At 32.2% G+C, this 17,267-nt stretch overlaps 1 protein-coding gene across 1 annotated transcript; it reads left to right on the forward strand.

Annotated features, from left to right (window-relative positions):
* Positions 1-135: 135 nt before the first annotated feature.
* LOC114327820 (coatomer subunit beta') lies at positions 136-15,374 on the forward strand. Its single transcript, XM_028276528.2, has 8 exons — positions 136-284; positions 340-691; positions 1,663-2,307; positions 3,198-3,497; positions 3,555-3,769; positions 5,849-6,939; positions 7,652-7,751; positions 15,238-15,374. Exons 1-8 carry the CDS (start codon positions 282-284, stop codon positions 15,271-15,273), a joined length of 2,742 nt encoding a protein of 913 aa, XP_028132329.1. The 5' UTR covers positions 136-281; the 3' UTR covers positions 15,274-15,374.
* Positions 15,375-17,267: the final 1,893 nt, after the last annotated feature.

The raw sequence follows: 17,267 nt of genomic DNA on the forward strand, positions 1-17,267 counted from the left end.
TAATATTCGGCCACATACGGAATCGATTTTTATATTTAATAGCAGTTAAATTAATTATTTACATAATTTTTTATATACTATCTTGTAAAATTTAGTAGTTTTTCTGTGTATATTGTCTTATTTTTTAGAGAAATTCAAAGAATATAGACCCGTGTAAAATAAAGAAGAGCCACGTAGAAATATAGGTTATAATTTTTGACAGTTCGAAAATGGTGATGTGTTTATAATTCGTGTCAATTTAGTGAAATAGCATTCAATTTTTTGTATAAGATCTCTTCAAAATGGTAATAATTACAAATAATAATTTTGTAACATTGTTACAAGTCTTTTTCCTTTCAGCCACTTCGATTAGATATAAAAAGAAAGCTAACAGCTCGCTCAGACCGGGTAAAATGTGTGGATCTTCACCCTACAGAACCTTGGATGCTGTGTTCTCTTTACAGCGGAAATATAAACGTTTGGAACACCGAAAATCAGCAACTGGTTAAGACTTTTGAAGTATGTGATGTACCTGTTCGGACAGCTAAGTTTTTGCCCAGGAAGAACTGGATAGTCAGTGGGTCTGATGATATGCAGATTCGAGTTTTCAATTACAATACCTTAGATCGGGTACATTCTTTTGAGGCTCATTCGGATTATGTGAGATGTATTGTCGTACACCCTACACAACCTTATATATTAACAAGTAGTGGTAAGCATTTAATATGATTGTATATAAAGGTAATTTCGTAGTACATACAAAGCTTTTAAGATGCTTAAAGGTTGATATGCAGCCTCTTCTCGATACGACTAGTTTATCCTAGGTTTGACCAAAGCATTTGGGCAAACCCGGAAATAAATTCCTTTTTTGTCCTTTAACTGGAGTGTTTTTATTCAAACTTAGAAGTTTTCCTAACTTTTCAGTCAAATGTCGAAAGAAAAATAGTGATGTAGTTTTCTGGCTGCTTTTATCTCCTTTTTTGATAGTAGAATTAGTTCGCTCATTCTCCATTCTTCTGGTATTGTATTGTGTTTTATAATTGAAGGGTACAGGGGACACACAATCAAAGTCACAAATCTGTTGTTTGGAGTAATTCTCATTTTTAACTTTAAAACGGCATCTCCTTGTATGGTACGGTATATTTTCAAATGTTAATTTATTAACATATTTTAAGGGTCCATGTCTCAACTGCATAGAGAAGAGAAGAGTCGACCAGACATAGCATTTTGATGCACAAAGCAGTTTTTTGATTTTTTCGAAAGATTTTCTGGCCTGTTCTATTCTCGATCTTATTTCTAGATCACGATTTAGGCTGATATCGATCCAACATCCCAGGTACTTAAATATATTGACCTGTTCTAAAATGTTTCCATTTATTGTGCAAGGTTGAGGTACATTTTGGTTTTTTAGATTGACATGACATGGTTTTGTTAATGTTTATTCTCATACCAAATTGCTCACAGGTCGAGTTGGTCTTGTTGATACGTCGTTGTAGACCTAAGTCGGAATCTGCAATCAACACCTTATCATCGGCCTATCTGATGCTGTTAATTATCACCATAATCGTTAAAACTTTGTATGATGCAAGTACTGTTTTAAAATAGTACACATATATATTTAATATTCAAACGTATTACCAATATTTAAATTTTTTTATTTACATAATTTATATTTTTATTTAGATGATATGCTTATCAAGCTTTGGAATTGGGAAAAAGCATGGGCTTGTCAGCAAGTTTTCGAAGGACACACTCATTATATTATGCAAATCGCCATAAATCCAAAAGACAACAACACATTTGCCAGTGCATCCCTAGATAGAACATTGAAAGTATGGCAATTGGGAGCGTCCACAGCGAATTTCACACTAGAAGGTCATGAGAAAGGCGTTAACTGTGTGGACTATTATCACGGTGGAGATAAACCTTATTTAATCTCAGGCGCTGATGATAGATTAGTAAAAATCTGGGATTATCAAAACAAAACTTGTGTTCAAACTTTGGAAGGACATGCTCAAAATGTAACCGCTGCATGTTTCCATCCAGAACTTCCTGTAGCTCTTACTGGAAGTGAAGATGGTACTGTCAGAGTGTGGCATGCCAACACCCATAGGTTAGAAAGTAGCTTAAATTATGGCTTTGAAAGAGTATGGACTATTTTCTGCCTAAAGGGATCCAATAACGTGGCATTGGGTTATGATGAAGGTAGCATTTTGGTTAAAGTTGGTAGAGAAGAACCAGCTGTTAGTATGGATGCCAGTGGAGGCAAAATTATTTGGGCCAGACACTCTGAACTTCAACAGGCAAATCTCAAGGCGTTAGCTGAAGGTAAGTTGTTTGTTAAATTATAAATAACTAATATAATAACTGGCCGGTTTCACCATTGACAAATAGTAGTTTATTCTATGATTAAAGTTATTCAACCAATAAACTGACATTTCTCCATTTTACTAACGTCAAATAATATTTATTTTAATTATTTATCAAATAAATACTTATTCTGGGAACAAATTGGTAAATTAATATCACTGTAAATATTTATGAGAAAGAAAATTCGCCACTTTAACTTTAAATTATCAAAATTATATTAAAACAAAATATAAATATAAACGTCTAATAAATTTTATTCGACGAATAGCTATTCATTGATTTATTTGCTGTTGGTGAAACCGGACCTAATAAAGGACACTGCCGTCATCTTATGGAAAACATAATGTCACTCACATGAAATAAAATTTACATGAATAGATTGGTCTAGAATTAAAGTGAGAAAAGAGATTTTGTGAATCATTAGATCATAAATCTTTCTTCAGATATTAGATTTGATAATAAAGTAGGTAAAATTTGGTCAGTTGTACAAAAGTATATAGTTCCTCTAATAGGCATAGCTCACACTAGGTTATGCTGTTTTTAATAGGCACTAGACTAATAGTATTTACGAATGACAGTTTTATGGACTTCAAAAATGTGATTTCGATAAACTTTAATTACAATTTACGCTGTTATTAATAAAAATTCAGAGCTGGCACAACGATATGAAATGATTATAATTTCAAGACGAATCTATTCATATAAATTTTATTGCATTTAAATGACATTATATTTTATAAGATGTGTGCAGTATCTGAAATCTCTAAAGTTATTTGCACATTAAATCAAAGATGAAGATCGCTTTTCACTTTTAGTTATTTTGTAAAATTATATATTTTTCTCTCTAGGTGCGGAAATAAGAGATGGAGAACGCCTTCCAGTTTCTGTAAAAGATATGGGTGCTTGCGAGATATACCCTCAGACAATTCAACACAATCCCAATGGCCGTTTTGTTGTTGTCTGTGGGGATGGAGAATACATAATCTACACAGCAATGGCTTTAAGAAACAAAGCGTTTGGTAGCGCACAAGAATTTGTGTGGGCTCAAGATTCCAGCGAATATGCCATCAGAGAATCCGGATCTACTATCAGAATTTTTAAGAATTTCAAAGAGAAGAAGAATTTTAAGTCCGATTTTGGAGCTGAAGGTATAAAATTCGGATACATTGCTATTCAATAAATACAATTTATTTATATACTTTTAGGTATATACGGTGGATACCTTTTGGGAGTCAAATCGGTTTCTGGTTTGACTTTCTATGATTGGGAAACTCTCGATTTAGTCAGAAGAATCGAGATACAACCAAAAGCAGTTTACTGGTCAGATAGTGGTAAATTAGTATGTTTGGCCACAGAAGATAGCTACTTTATTCTTTCTTATGATTCTGATGAAGTTCAAAAAGCCAGAGATAACAATCAGGTAAGCAAAATATATCAGTATGTAAACCATAATACCTCAACTACAATTTTTATTGTTTCTCTAATTTTGTGCCTATACGATCCACAGACTTTGGTAGTACAGTAGAACCCCGATTATCCATACTCCTCGGGACCGGAGGTGGCACGGATAACTGAAAAGCATGGATAATCCGAACATGTATTTCTTATGTATAATACATATGTACCTACCATAAAAAGATAACACAAACAATAAATCTTTCATTATGAGTCTTCCTTTCGGCATATAGAGTTTCCATTGAGTGATTTATGATGATGCTATCTTGATAAAACCTTAAAAATGCAATTTGAGTAATACAAAATCATAGCAAGGTAATCTGTAGCAGGAATAATCGGGGTTCTACTGTATACTATTAAATTCGCCTTCTATAGGGCTTTTCAACAACAGTCATTTGTTTCAAGCTTCTGTCATAATATGTTGTATAATCAGTGTATAATTAATATACAAAGATTATACGAAATATGAGAGGAGCTCGAAACAAATAACAATCGATGAAAAGCTCTATATCTAGAAAGTCAGTTAATGCAGTCTTTCCATTATTAATGGAGCGACTGATTTTCTGAACTACTTCGTTTAGTGCTGATTCTGTTAATTTTCCTTCTTGATATGCCTGCTGGTTGCCATTGAGAGGATGATCCCTCAATATACCCTCCTTAATACGTCATCAAGAATTTTTTTTATTGTCAAACGGAAATGATGTAACACTGATCAGCCTGTAGGATTTAGGTAGGGCGTTGTCTTGTCGTCATACACCACCCTTACAGTTGTCCAAGTCATTGGTATATAACCTAGTGCTATGCTAGCCCTAAAAATCTTTGTTAGGATGAACAATAAGATGTCCAATTCTTTTTGTAGTAGAACAGCAAATATTCTATCCGCTCCTGGAGATTCAAATGAAATCAGTCAAGTGGTTTATGGCCAATTTTAAGAGATTTCCCAGTTTTCTTTCCTAGGACATTTAGGTCGTTCTAGTTATTCAGCCTGAGTCTGCTCATCAGTAATTGTTGAAACTGGAAAGTGGTTCTATAGTAAAAGCTCCAGTGTTTCCCTTTTAGATTCGGCAAAGGTACCATCAGGACTTCTAAGTAGGCCTGGTCCCTGTCGGATCCTGGCAAAGAATCATGGATTATAGTACTTGCAGGCATATCTGAAATTCTCTTGCAGATCCACCTCCAAGATTCTCTTTTCGCTCTTATTATTTCTTTATTGTATTCAGTAAGAGTTTTCCTGCATGTTTCTTAACTCCCCAGTTCCTTGGCATTATTCTTTTCTTAGTTTTCCAGTTTTCTGCACCACCAAGGCATTAGTCTGCTATTCGTCTTGGTTTTGATTGGGCAGTTATTGTATGATGTGAGTTGTCTTTGCTTGATTCACATTCCTGATACCAGGGTCTTGAGATTCCTTACTGAGATGGCTACTCACCCAATGTCGGAAAGAAGAAAGAAGCAATTTTAGATTTATTTCACACACAACGGTTTTCAACACTTTATTGCTTCATAATATTTACATATTGTCGAGATGCGTAATAAGACGAATAACTTACCAAGCTTTTCCTCGGTGGGTACTTGTTCAAGCTGTAGCTGTCATTATTATTATCGTCAGTGACTTTTTGTAAACAGCGAAGCTGACTTTTTATAGTAACAAGGCATGTACCCTGATACTATACAAAACAAAAGGGTTACATAGAAATAATTACTTGTGGGTCGGATAGCTCTGGCCATAGGAGGTCTGACTTCCACCAGGGCCGGCGAGAATATTTATAGATATTTTTAAAATATCTACAGGCCCCAGGTCGACTCAGCCTGAATAAAATGAGAATACCTTAAGTAAAATCAGGGGTAATAATAGGCGGTTGAAGCGTAGCACTGGCCCTGTTACCTTCCTTGTGTACTATATGCCCTAGAGATAGCAGACTACCCTGCTATAGTCCCAAAGCAGCGCTAGCGGTATAAAAAGGAGACTATTATTAGAAACGATTACTTTTTTTGTCTGTTCCGAGAAATTTGTTGTCTCACTTATTTTTTTTTATTTATTTTATAGGTTGCGGATGATGGAGTAGAATCGGCTTTCAATCTTCTAGGTGAAATAAACGAATCAGTGCGAACTGGTCTCTGGGTAGGCGACTGTTTTATCTACACGAATTCTGTTAATCGTATCAACTACTTCGTTGGAGGTGAACTGGTTACAATTGCTCATTTGGACCGGCCTTTGTATGTCTTGGGATATGTGCCTAAAGACGATAGATTATACCTCGTAGATAAAGAGTTGCGCGTAGTAAGCTACCAATTACTTCTTTCTGTTCTTGAATATCAAACTGCCGTCATGAGAAGAGACTTTCCAACAGCAGACAGAGTACTTCCGTCCATTCCTAAGGAGCACAGAACGAGAGTGGCACATTTCTTAGAAAAGCAAGGCTTCAAACAGCAAGCTTTGGCCGTAAGTACAGATCCAGAGCACAGATTCGAGCTGGCAGTAGCATTAGAGGATCTTAATATAGCCAAAACTCTAGCTCAAGAAGCGAACAGTCCGCAAAAGTGGAATCAACTAGCAGAATTGGCAGCTGCTACTAATAATGTAAGCGTAGCCAAGGAATGTATGCAAAAAGCGCAAGATTATGGAGGCTTGTTGCTTCTTGCTACGAGCTCCGGTGATGAAAATTTAGTCCGTACTCTAGGAGAAACGACACAAGCTGAAAGCAAACATAACTTAGCATTTTTGTCACACTTGTTAGTAGGTGATTTAAACAAATGTCTAGACATTCTTATTAATACCGGTAGATTGCCAGAAGCTGCATTTTTCGCCAGATCTTACCTTCCTGATAAGATTACAGAAGTCGTGGAACTGTGGAAGACTCAGTTATCTTCAGTCAATCAAAAAGCTGGACAGAGCCTTGCCGATCCTAAAAACTACGAAAATCTGTTCCCTGGTTTACAAGAGGCGGTGGTAGCTCAGAAATTTTTGGAACAGCAGAATAAAGGTTTAGCGCCCGCAAGAGTTGCCACCACCATTCCTCCTAATCACGACAGGAATGTTGTAGCCGAAGTTCAAGCACAATCGAAACACGATGTACCATCATTTAGTTCTTCGTTTATTTCATCAGAAATAGAAGCACAAACAAGGAGTTCTGCTAAGTAAGTGTAGTTTTAAATTATCACTGGTATAAAAAATTAATTTTCGTATGTACAGGTGTGGAATTAATGCCTCAACATGTCCCAAGTTCGAAGAAACTCATTATCATGAATACTCAATAAGTCTCGTATAATCAATTTTTTCTGATGGAACAACTTTCGAATAAAGATGAGTTTTGTTTTTAAGTTCATTTTAATACCATATTTATATGGTACACTTTTGTTCAGCCGTTCCAGTATATTTGTCAGACTTTGTAGAGTTGAAGTGAATATGACAGTGTCGTCGGCATATCTTATATTGCTAGGTAAGGATTTCACCATTTATGATTCCATCCTTACACTCTCCTAAAGCTTCTTGGAAGACGGCTTCGCTATATATATTAAACAGCAGTGGTAACAATATACAGGTCTGTGTTACACCCCGAAGAATTTATATTTTTTACGACACTTTATCTTATTTTGATTTTCTGGTTCAAGTAGAGGTTTGAAATTACTATGATATCTCGGCTGTCGATGTTTTTCAGTTATAAGATATTAATTGGTTTATCGTGCTGTCCCTGTCAAATGCTTTTTCAAAATCAATAAAGCATGTGTACATGTCTTTTGACATGTTGAATGTTAGATATTGAAAAGAAGAATAATCTTATTACATATTTTTTGTAACTATATTTATTATTTTGTATTAGTTCCTCAACTATGTTACTTTATATTTTAGACCTGAAGAATCTTCAAACATTATACAGCTGGACCAAGATGACGACGATATCGATTTAGATTTGGACGGTGTAAATATCGATGAGAACATTGACACGACGGTAAGTGTATATTTTGGAAATAACAATTGTTAAATATACAGGGTGTTATGTAAAGAATGGGCCATAGGTTAACCTTAGATTCTTGAGGTTAAAATAGATCGATTTAAGCTAATTTACCTTAGTACAAAAGTTGATAATAACCGAAATACAGGGTGTCAAAGTTAAACTTTTATTTTATTTATTTTTGAATATTTCCTGACAGGCATGGGACAACAACACGAAATTTGGCGAGTGGTGCTGGTATTATACAATCTACTAAATTATGTTAAACACACATTTCTGGCTACTATCAGAGGCGTGCGACGGGGGAACGTGAATGGTTGACCCTTCCCAAATTCTATGTTACTGGCGGAATTGCTATTTTAGTGCAATTTTTTGATTCTCCAATACTTTCTATTTAAAAAACATACTCTTCATTCGTAACGATTAAGCCATTAGTTTTCGAGATATTTGAAGCTAAAAACGAAGGAGCATAATACATTAATCAAAATAAGTGTGCCTTTTCATTTTTAACTTCAAATATCTCGAAAACTAATGACTTTATCGTTACGAATGAAGAGTATATTATTTGCATAGAAAGTATTGGAGAATCTAAAAATTGTGCTAAAATATCAGTTTCTTCAGTGGCGTAGAATTTGGGAAGGGTCAACCATTCACTTTCCCCTGTCGTACGCCTCTGGTAGTAGCCAGAAACGATTGTTTAACATAATTTAGTAGGGTGTACAGTGCCTACACTTTCTGCCAAGTATCACACGGATATGTCAAATTATTTTAAAGTATTCTTTTTGAAGTTATACTTCTTTAGGCGCGATTGAGATTGAGGGTGAATTTATATTGATTTGCGCGCATGCGCACACCGACAGTATGGTATTAGTCGTTATACGGGCTCTGATTGGGTGTTGAAATGATCTGTCAATAATAAATAATTGTTCAATATGAAGGTAAACAAATGTATAATATATGTAATAATTGTTTAACTATAAGGTATACAGCCAACCCAGGGAACTACCCCTTTTAGTGTATAATATATTAGTTTTATTGTTGTGAGGACAGAAACAAAAAAGTTTATAATTGTAGTGACTTTTAAATAGTTTTTGAAGCAACAGGTACGTAATAATTGTAAATGCATCATAGGTACCTACCTATTTGAACCTACCAAAATACATAGTATGTAATACTTTTATTTACATAATTTGATTACCATCAAAATTTCTATCAATATTCACCTCATATATTATTTTCTTACTCTGTTTTGTTGTATTTTTTCAATTCTAAATCATTTCAATTCAAAATCAAAATAATTTGATTTATGTAATTCAAAAATGTCAAAAGTTTAATCCGTTTAGTTAGTCGATCTTCGCACATAATGACACGTTGTCTCCGTGGCGAAGCGTTTAATGCGAATGAACCCCAATACAACGCCAATACCAACCGCGCTGATAAGTTGGTTCAAATCCCAATAGAAACTTTTATTTTTTTTATACATTTTATGATTGTAAGTATATTTATTATATAATTATATTTTCAGAAAATACGTATTTAGTTAAAAAAATTTCCGACAATTATTGTTCAGAAATCATTTGTGGCATTTTTAATGTGTTTGTGTGTGTTTTATTCTTTTATTATTTTAATTTTTGGCACTGTTTTAATAAAAATGTTTGAGAAGTAGTAAGTATAAATTAGTTTAATATTTAAATAATATGTAAATAAAAAGTATATTAATTTCGTTTATAATCATATAATAGAAGTATAACTTCTTACGTGCGTACAAAGTACACACACACATTCTTTTTTTTTTAATAATTTATTCTTTATTTAAAACTTTAAGAACTATATGTGCCCGGTACTATAAATCTATTTGACATTTCCTTATGGTACTTGGCAGAAAGTGTAGGTACTGTACACACTACTAAATTATGTTAAATAATCGTTTGTGATTAATACCAGAGGCGTTCGACAGGGGAAAGTGAATGGTTGACCCTTCCCAAATTCTACGCCACTGATGAAACTGCTATTTTAGCATAATTTTTAGATTCTCCAATACTTTCTATGCAAATAATATACTCTTCATTCGTAACGATAAAGTCATTAGTTTTTGAGATATTTGAAGTTAAAAATGAAAAGACACTTATTTTGATTAATGTATTATGCTCCTTCGTTTTTAGCTTCAAATATCTCAAAAACTAATGGCTTTATCGTTACGAATGAAGAGTATGTTTTTACATAGAAAGTATTAGAGAATCAAAAACTTGCACTAAAATAGCAATTCCGCCAGTAACATAGAATTTGGGAAGGGTCAGCCATTCACGTTCCCCTGTCGTACGCCTCTGGTAGTAGCCAGAAATGTGTGTTTAACATAATTTAGTAGATTGTATAATACCAGCACCACTTGCCAAATTTCGTGTTGTTGTCCCATGCCTGTCAGGAAATATTCAAAATAAATGTTTAACTTTGACACCCTGTATTTCGGTTATTATCAACTTTTGTACTAAGGTAAGTTAGCTTAAATCGACCTATTTTAACCTCAGGAATCTAAGGTTAAGCTATGGCCCATTCTTTACCCTGTATATTCCTAAGTTTACTGTATTTGTTATCTTCTAATAAGTGTTTAGATATAGGCTCTTTTATCTCTAGCACGTATTTTGTCTTTTGTTCTGCACTTGTTTCAAGAAAAATCGATACATGGTGAATGAAGTTGTAATTGAACACTTCTAAACACTAAATTTTATTAAACGTTGTTCTGAAGCTATTTCCTTGTGGCATTTTTTTAATTAAGTATTTTCTATCGGAAATAAGCCACAATTTTACTAAAAAATGAATTTATTAACGTTTCGTTGTCAAAATACAAAATACTATTAAAATAAACAAAAATGTTGTTGCTAAGTAAAAAAATTCTTCTAATAATTTATTTAATCTGACTCATTTATATTGGCAATTCAGACGTATATTATACATTTTAAAGTAGAAGACTTTAAAATGATATCGCCAATATTTATGAGTTGCGTTCCTGGGACGACTTTACTAAAAGATAGTTCATTCGATTACATGAAATCAATCCCAACTCAAGAATATCCGTCGCAAAAAAATCATAGCATGTGATCTGTCTTTAAAAAGACAACCAAATGCAACGATGACAGTAAAATTCTCGCGTTAGAGATTCCATAGTAAATCACGAGGGAAAACCAGGAAAAAAAGAATGTGTGTGTACTTTGTACGCACGTAAGAAGATATTCTTCTATTATATAATAGGTAATTTAAACGAAGTAAATATATTTAAAAGGTTATTTGTACTTATTTTATTTAAAAATCAAACTAACTTTCTTATCTACCACTTTCAAAAAAGAAGAATATCTTCAAAAATTATATAATAATTTATATAATAAATTATATAATAAATTATATAATAAATTATATTTATATAATAAATTATATAATAATTATATAATAATTATATAATAATTATAGCGGTGTGCAAGTACTTGGAAGGGGAAACGAGAAACGACCCTGCGCGAGTCGCGGAGAAATATTGCAACTATCTTAAATAATTCATATTGTCAATTAAAATTGTCAAATTGACGTATATTTCATACCTTCTGTCAATGAAGCAGAAAAATTAGATATTGCTCCACAATATTGATATGATATGCAATTATTATATAAAGGTAAATTTAATTAATTTTATTTTGCTTGCAGTACTGCATTTTAATAACTAATTTTATTTACTACATACAATTGTTGACGTTTTCATAACATAACCTGAATCTTATTTTTTCTTCTTATTATTTTTTTGGACTATGGCCTTGACAATTATCCAGTAACCAGGACTAATATAATTGGCCAATATAATTAAAAGTGCGAATTTTAGTATAGAGCGTAGAAATAGGGGTCGCTTTGCCGAACTTGCACGGTCCCAATACTTACAATCATAAAATCTATAAAAAAAAATAAAAAAATAATAACTTGCTTGGGGCTCGAACCCACTTCACGTCTACCGCGCCGTACGAAAGCTGACGGCATTTCAAACTAGATCACATTCGCGTGTACGTCATGTGGGAATATACACAAACTAAACGTTTACACCATAAATTTATATGAATTTAATAAAATTATTAGTTTGATTTTTGTCGAAATAACATACAACAAAATATAGAGTAAGAAAACAATATATGAGATGAAGATTTGTAGAAAGTTTGTTCGTAATCAGATTATGTAAATTAAAGCATTGCCTACTAATAGGTAACTACATTATTTTGTTTACATTTTCCAAATAGATAGGTATTGAAACTATTAGGTATTTCCAACTGAAACATTTAGAATTACGTACCTGCGGCTTTTCAAAACTATTTAAAAAGTCACTATAATTATAAATTTGATTTTATTTCTGTCCGCACATCAATAAAAACTAATATTATACAATATTTTTGTTTACCGATAATCTCCATATTGAACAATTATTGACAGATCATTTCAAAATTTCAACACCCAATCAGAGCCCGTATAACCACTAATACCATACTGTCGGTGTGCGCATGCGCGGGGATCAATCAAATTTTACCCTCAATCGATTCGCCGCTAAAGAAGAATATCTTCAAAAACGTTTTCAAACGTATGTTTACAATTTACTTCTCGTCACTCACCGTCATCGGAATGTCACTTTTTATAGTTCCATGTCACAAACTTGCTTTTTTTATTTTCTTTTCTAGACAATTCTAGATCACCCAATAATGTCATTACAGTGTTTTTCGCTTCAAACTTACTAGTCCAGGGCGCATCTGTTTTGAGATGGACGTTGAGAGGTGACTCATATTTTTTGCAGAAATTGCTTGGAATTAACTTTATAATAATAATTGAGTTATCCTCCCACTCAAAAAAATCCGGAACATTGTTTAAGTAATAAAATGTCAAAAAATGAAGGAAAAATTCGATTCTTTTCTTCGTTTTTTGATTATAACTTAAAAAGTATTTCACTTTCGAGAAAAGTTGCACTGACATAAAAGTTGCGTAATTAAATTTCCTACAATATAGAATTGGTTAAAAATTATCACCCTTGTTGCAAAATAGCAATAGTTGCGAAAAAACCATAAAAAAACAAGTATTCGCATTTTACGTTTGTCAACCATTTATGCTAAACTTAGGACCTTCATATTTTACCCAGAAAAACTTTATGATATAGTAAAACAATACTGTAAATTTCATTAAGATCGGTTTAATATATTTTGCAATCCAGCTTTTGCAAAAAAATTCATTTTTTTAAAATGTTGCAAGACTGAAAATAAAGCAGATAGCAAGTTGAAATTTTTTTTAAAAATAGAAGAATGCTGTACCTACCTTTTATCTGCAATTTTCAAATTAAAATCGATTAACTACTACGGCGTCAGGAATTTTTTTAAATAAACATTAATTTTTGGTGCTACGCGCATGACAGCGGTGTTCGATTCACCTAGTTAATTTCCACCAAAATTTCTTCCAATGTTTATCTAATATTATATTATTCTCTTACTCTATATTTTGTTGTATTTTAATATTTTACTTCCACAAAAATCAAACTAATTTGATTATTGTTTGTGAAATATTGTTTACAAATTGCATATGTTTAAAAATAATAAACTAAGTTAAAATATATAAACAAAGAAAATGTTTGCTAAAAAAAGTGTTATTTCAAAGGACGGAGTATGCATTTTTATTTTGCAATAAACAAATTTATTTATTTATATCGAAATGTACCAAAAATTAAAATTTATCAATCACTTTCAAAGGTCATTGGAATGCCCAATCAGAGCAAACGTATCCGCTGTCCTGCGCGTAGCACCAAAAATTAATGTTTATTTAAAAAAATCCTGACGCCGTTGTAGTTAACCGATTTTAATTTTGCAAATTGCAAATGAAAGGTACAGTATTCTTCTATTTGTAAAAAAAATCCAACTTGCTGTCTGCTTTATTTTCAGCCCTGCAACATTTTGAAAAAATGAATTTTTTTTGCGAAATTTGGATTGCAGAATTTATTTTGCAAAATCTATTAAACCGATCTTAACGAAATTTACAATACTTATTATTTTATTTTATCATAAGTTTTTTTGAGTGAAATATGAGGATCCTAAGTCTAGCATAAATGGTTGAAAGACATAAAATGCGAATACTTGTTTTTTTATGGTTTTTCCGCAATTATTGCTATTTTGCAACAAGGGTGACTATTTTTTAAATAATTTACCAATTTTATGTTGTAGGAAATTTAATTACCCAACTTTTATGTCAGTGCAATTTTTCTCGGAAATGAATACATACTTTTAAAGTTATAATCAAAAAACGAAGAAAAAAGTCGAATTTTTCCTTCATTTTTTGACATTTTGATTATTTAAACACTGTTCCGGACCTTTTTGGGTGGGAGGATAACTCAAATATTATTATGAGTCATTTTCAAGAAATTTCTACAAAAAAATATGAGTCACTTCTCAACATTTAAATGTACTAATATTTTTACAGATGCACCCTGGTCTATACAGCTACTGTGTTGTTCAAATAGATTTTCTTTTAATAGTTAAATATATAAAACAAACTACATAATTTTAAAAATTAGACGAAACCTAAAAGACTTTAAATAAATAAAAATCTAAAAGACTTCTTAAGTCAGAAACAAATTCTGGCTTTCACATGTACCCTATCCTGCTATAATTTTCAAGGAAAAGGGTGATAAATGAATAGACATGGGGAATCTAAAATATTCGTTCGACAACACGTCAATTATTTATCTAGGTAAAGATCAAACGAATGATTTGATTCCTAGTACGCAATTCGTTAGTAAGAACTCAAGTAAGTAAATACAGTTATGGTTATGGTATATCGGGACAGGGCCCACTTGTGAGCCCTTCAGACACTTAGACCAAGTAAAGACAGTTAAGATTTAATTTGGTGTCAGAGACCACTACCATTTGTTTCAATCTCTTGATCTCCTCAAAACAGCCCGTGGTGTCCTCTGAATCGAAAGCGAAATATAGTTGGAACATTAGCTCAAAATGTAATTCTATTCTTTTTCTCATGAGCATCCTTCAGTGCGTCACAGTTTTTCGATTTATTTCTAACGCATTGAATGGTATGTGACAGAAAAAAGGCACGTCTGTGATTAGAGACATTTATAAAATTTATTCTAGTTGTCGATAGATGGCGCTATAATCGAAAAATAAATATTTACGAATTATATAATATATCTACGAATATAATCTGTACAATTTATAAGACTATACAAATCAAAGAAAATACCATTTTATAAACGCAATAAACACAATTGATTTGTTTTTATGCCAAATTGCAAATAAAATATGACAACTGTCAGATTTAACTAAAATGTTATGTTAGAATAAATGTTATAAATGTGTATTATCACGGACTGATATTATCACTATTTCTATCATTTGTGACGCACTGAAAAATGCCCATGAAAAGAACTTTAGTATACCTGTATATTTAATTTAAAATTGTTTCTCTTTTTCAGGATATCAACATCGATGATGATTTGCTGAGTGATTGAAAATAACTTTTTTACTTTAGTATTAAATCTGTATATTCATTCCTATTCTTAAGAAAATCTATATGAATTTTAATGTTTTAATAGTTAAGAAATACAAAATTCTTTTTTGTTTTATTCCCTAAGAATTCCCACCAAAATTGTTTTATCTTGAGTTTTTAACACCTTGTGAAATAAATGGTATTGTACCAATACAGGAAAAAAGAAAATATGTATGAACGATAGAGGAATTCCTTTACTTCTTGTGGTGCTATTATGTCGATTCCGTATATTTGTATTTCTCTTGCGAATATTTGGGAAATATAACAGATGATGGGAACACTGACATGGCAATAAATAATAAACTGAAAAATGCTACTAACTTGTATTACTCTTTAAATAATACAATTATTGGAAAATCAGAAATAAACAACAAAACTAAACTCAAGAATATATAATAGCGATAATGACATACGGGGCGGAAACATGGATTGTGCAAAAGAAACATGAAGCAATGATAAACGTGACGGAGATGAAATACATGAGAAGAATAGCTGGAGTTACGAAGTTTGAGAAATTCAGAAATGAAGATATAAGGAAAGAGCTGGAACAAGAACCGATAATGAGGAAGATCGAAAACAGGTGAGCTGGTTTGGACACATACAACGAATGGAGCAAAAGAAACTAACAAAAAAGGTAAACGAAGCCAAAATGGGAAACAAAAGAAAAAAAGGAAGGCCGAGGAAGACATGGATGGACCAGATCCAGGATATAGGTGAAAGGAGACACATGGGTGTAAGAGATATGAAGAACCTGGCCACCAATAGAAGCGCATGGAAGAAATGGATAAGAGATAGAACTTGACATCCGACGCCCTGAAGGGCACTAAGGATTATGAGAAAGAAGAAGTATTTTTCTTGCTTGCATTCTTCTGTATCTTTGCATTAAGGGGATGGGTACGTAGCTTCGACTCTAATGCTATTTAAATGGGATTCATTTTTTTCAAATCCTGAGAAAACTAATAAGTATTTTTGAAAAATTTAAACGCAGAATGAAAGATTACGTTCTTACCGAGGGCCGAAAGTCCCTGAAAACTTATGTAATGTTTATTTTAATACATTACAGGTGCGAAAAACCAAGAGAAAATGTGTGATTTTTAATTTCAAATATCTCGTTCAAAAGAAACTTTTTATTTATTCTTTTTATTTAAGGGACTTTTGTCCCTCGATAATAATTTAGTCTTTCACTCTGCGTTTAAATTTTTTAAAAAATATTTATTAGTTTTTTCAGGATTTGAAAAATGGACAGTATGTCCGTGGTGATATTTTCCAAATCGAACATTCGCTATCTTTGTCATACAACGCACTGAGTCAAATAAGAATATAATGACAAGACAGTGACAATTTCAAATATTTGACATGGTATCGGGAATATTTTGAGTTGTTGATTAAATAATATTGATAGTGTATTTGATAAATAATTGATTTAAGACGTGAACTTAATAAAACGTTAATTGTTTGTTCAGAGAATTGACCAGGATATATTCTGTGATCCAAGTATTTTGTTGTTAAAGATGTTCAAAATTGTAAGCGTTCCATAGTAACAATATATTATGAAAAAAATCACTTCAACACTTTTCCTCTTTTCTCGATTGAGTATTAGTTTTTGTTGTACAGTATATAAATTATTACAATCACTGAATACATATAATTAGTGAAAAAATTATCATATTTATTAACTGAATTAATAATTTGCAATTATATAAGTAACAGTTATCCAAGAACATTCAAAAGTCATGTCTTTAAAGTTAATGATGACATTGTCAAGTAGTAATGTTTACATATCCAGAACAGCGAGAATTTTGCCGTGTAAAGACAGAAAAAGTAGGGATATCCGCAAAATATTTGCGAATTATGTACGATGGCCTTAAGAGCTTCATCTTTTATTGACTACCGTGGTGTGTTCAAATATCTGTGGCAAAAAGTTCATCTAATGCCATCCCCTCTTTGTGAACACAC

Source organism: Diabrotica virgifera, chromosome 7 (genome assembly GCF_917563875.1).
Source record: "Diabrotica virgifera virgifera chromosome 7, PGI_DIABVI_V3a".
Taxonomy (NCBI): domain Eukaryota; kingdom Metazoa; phylum Arthropoda; class Insecta; order Coleoptera; family Chrysomelidae; genus Diabrotica; species Diabrotica virgifera.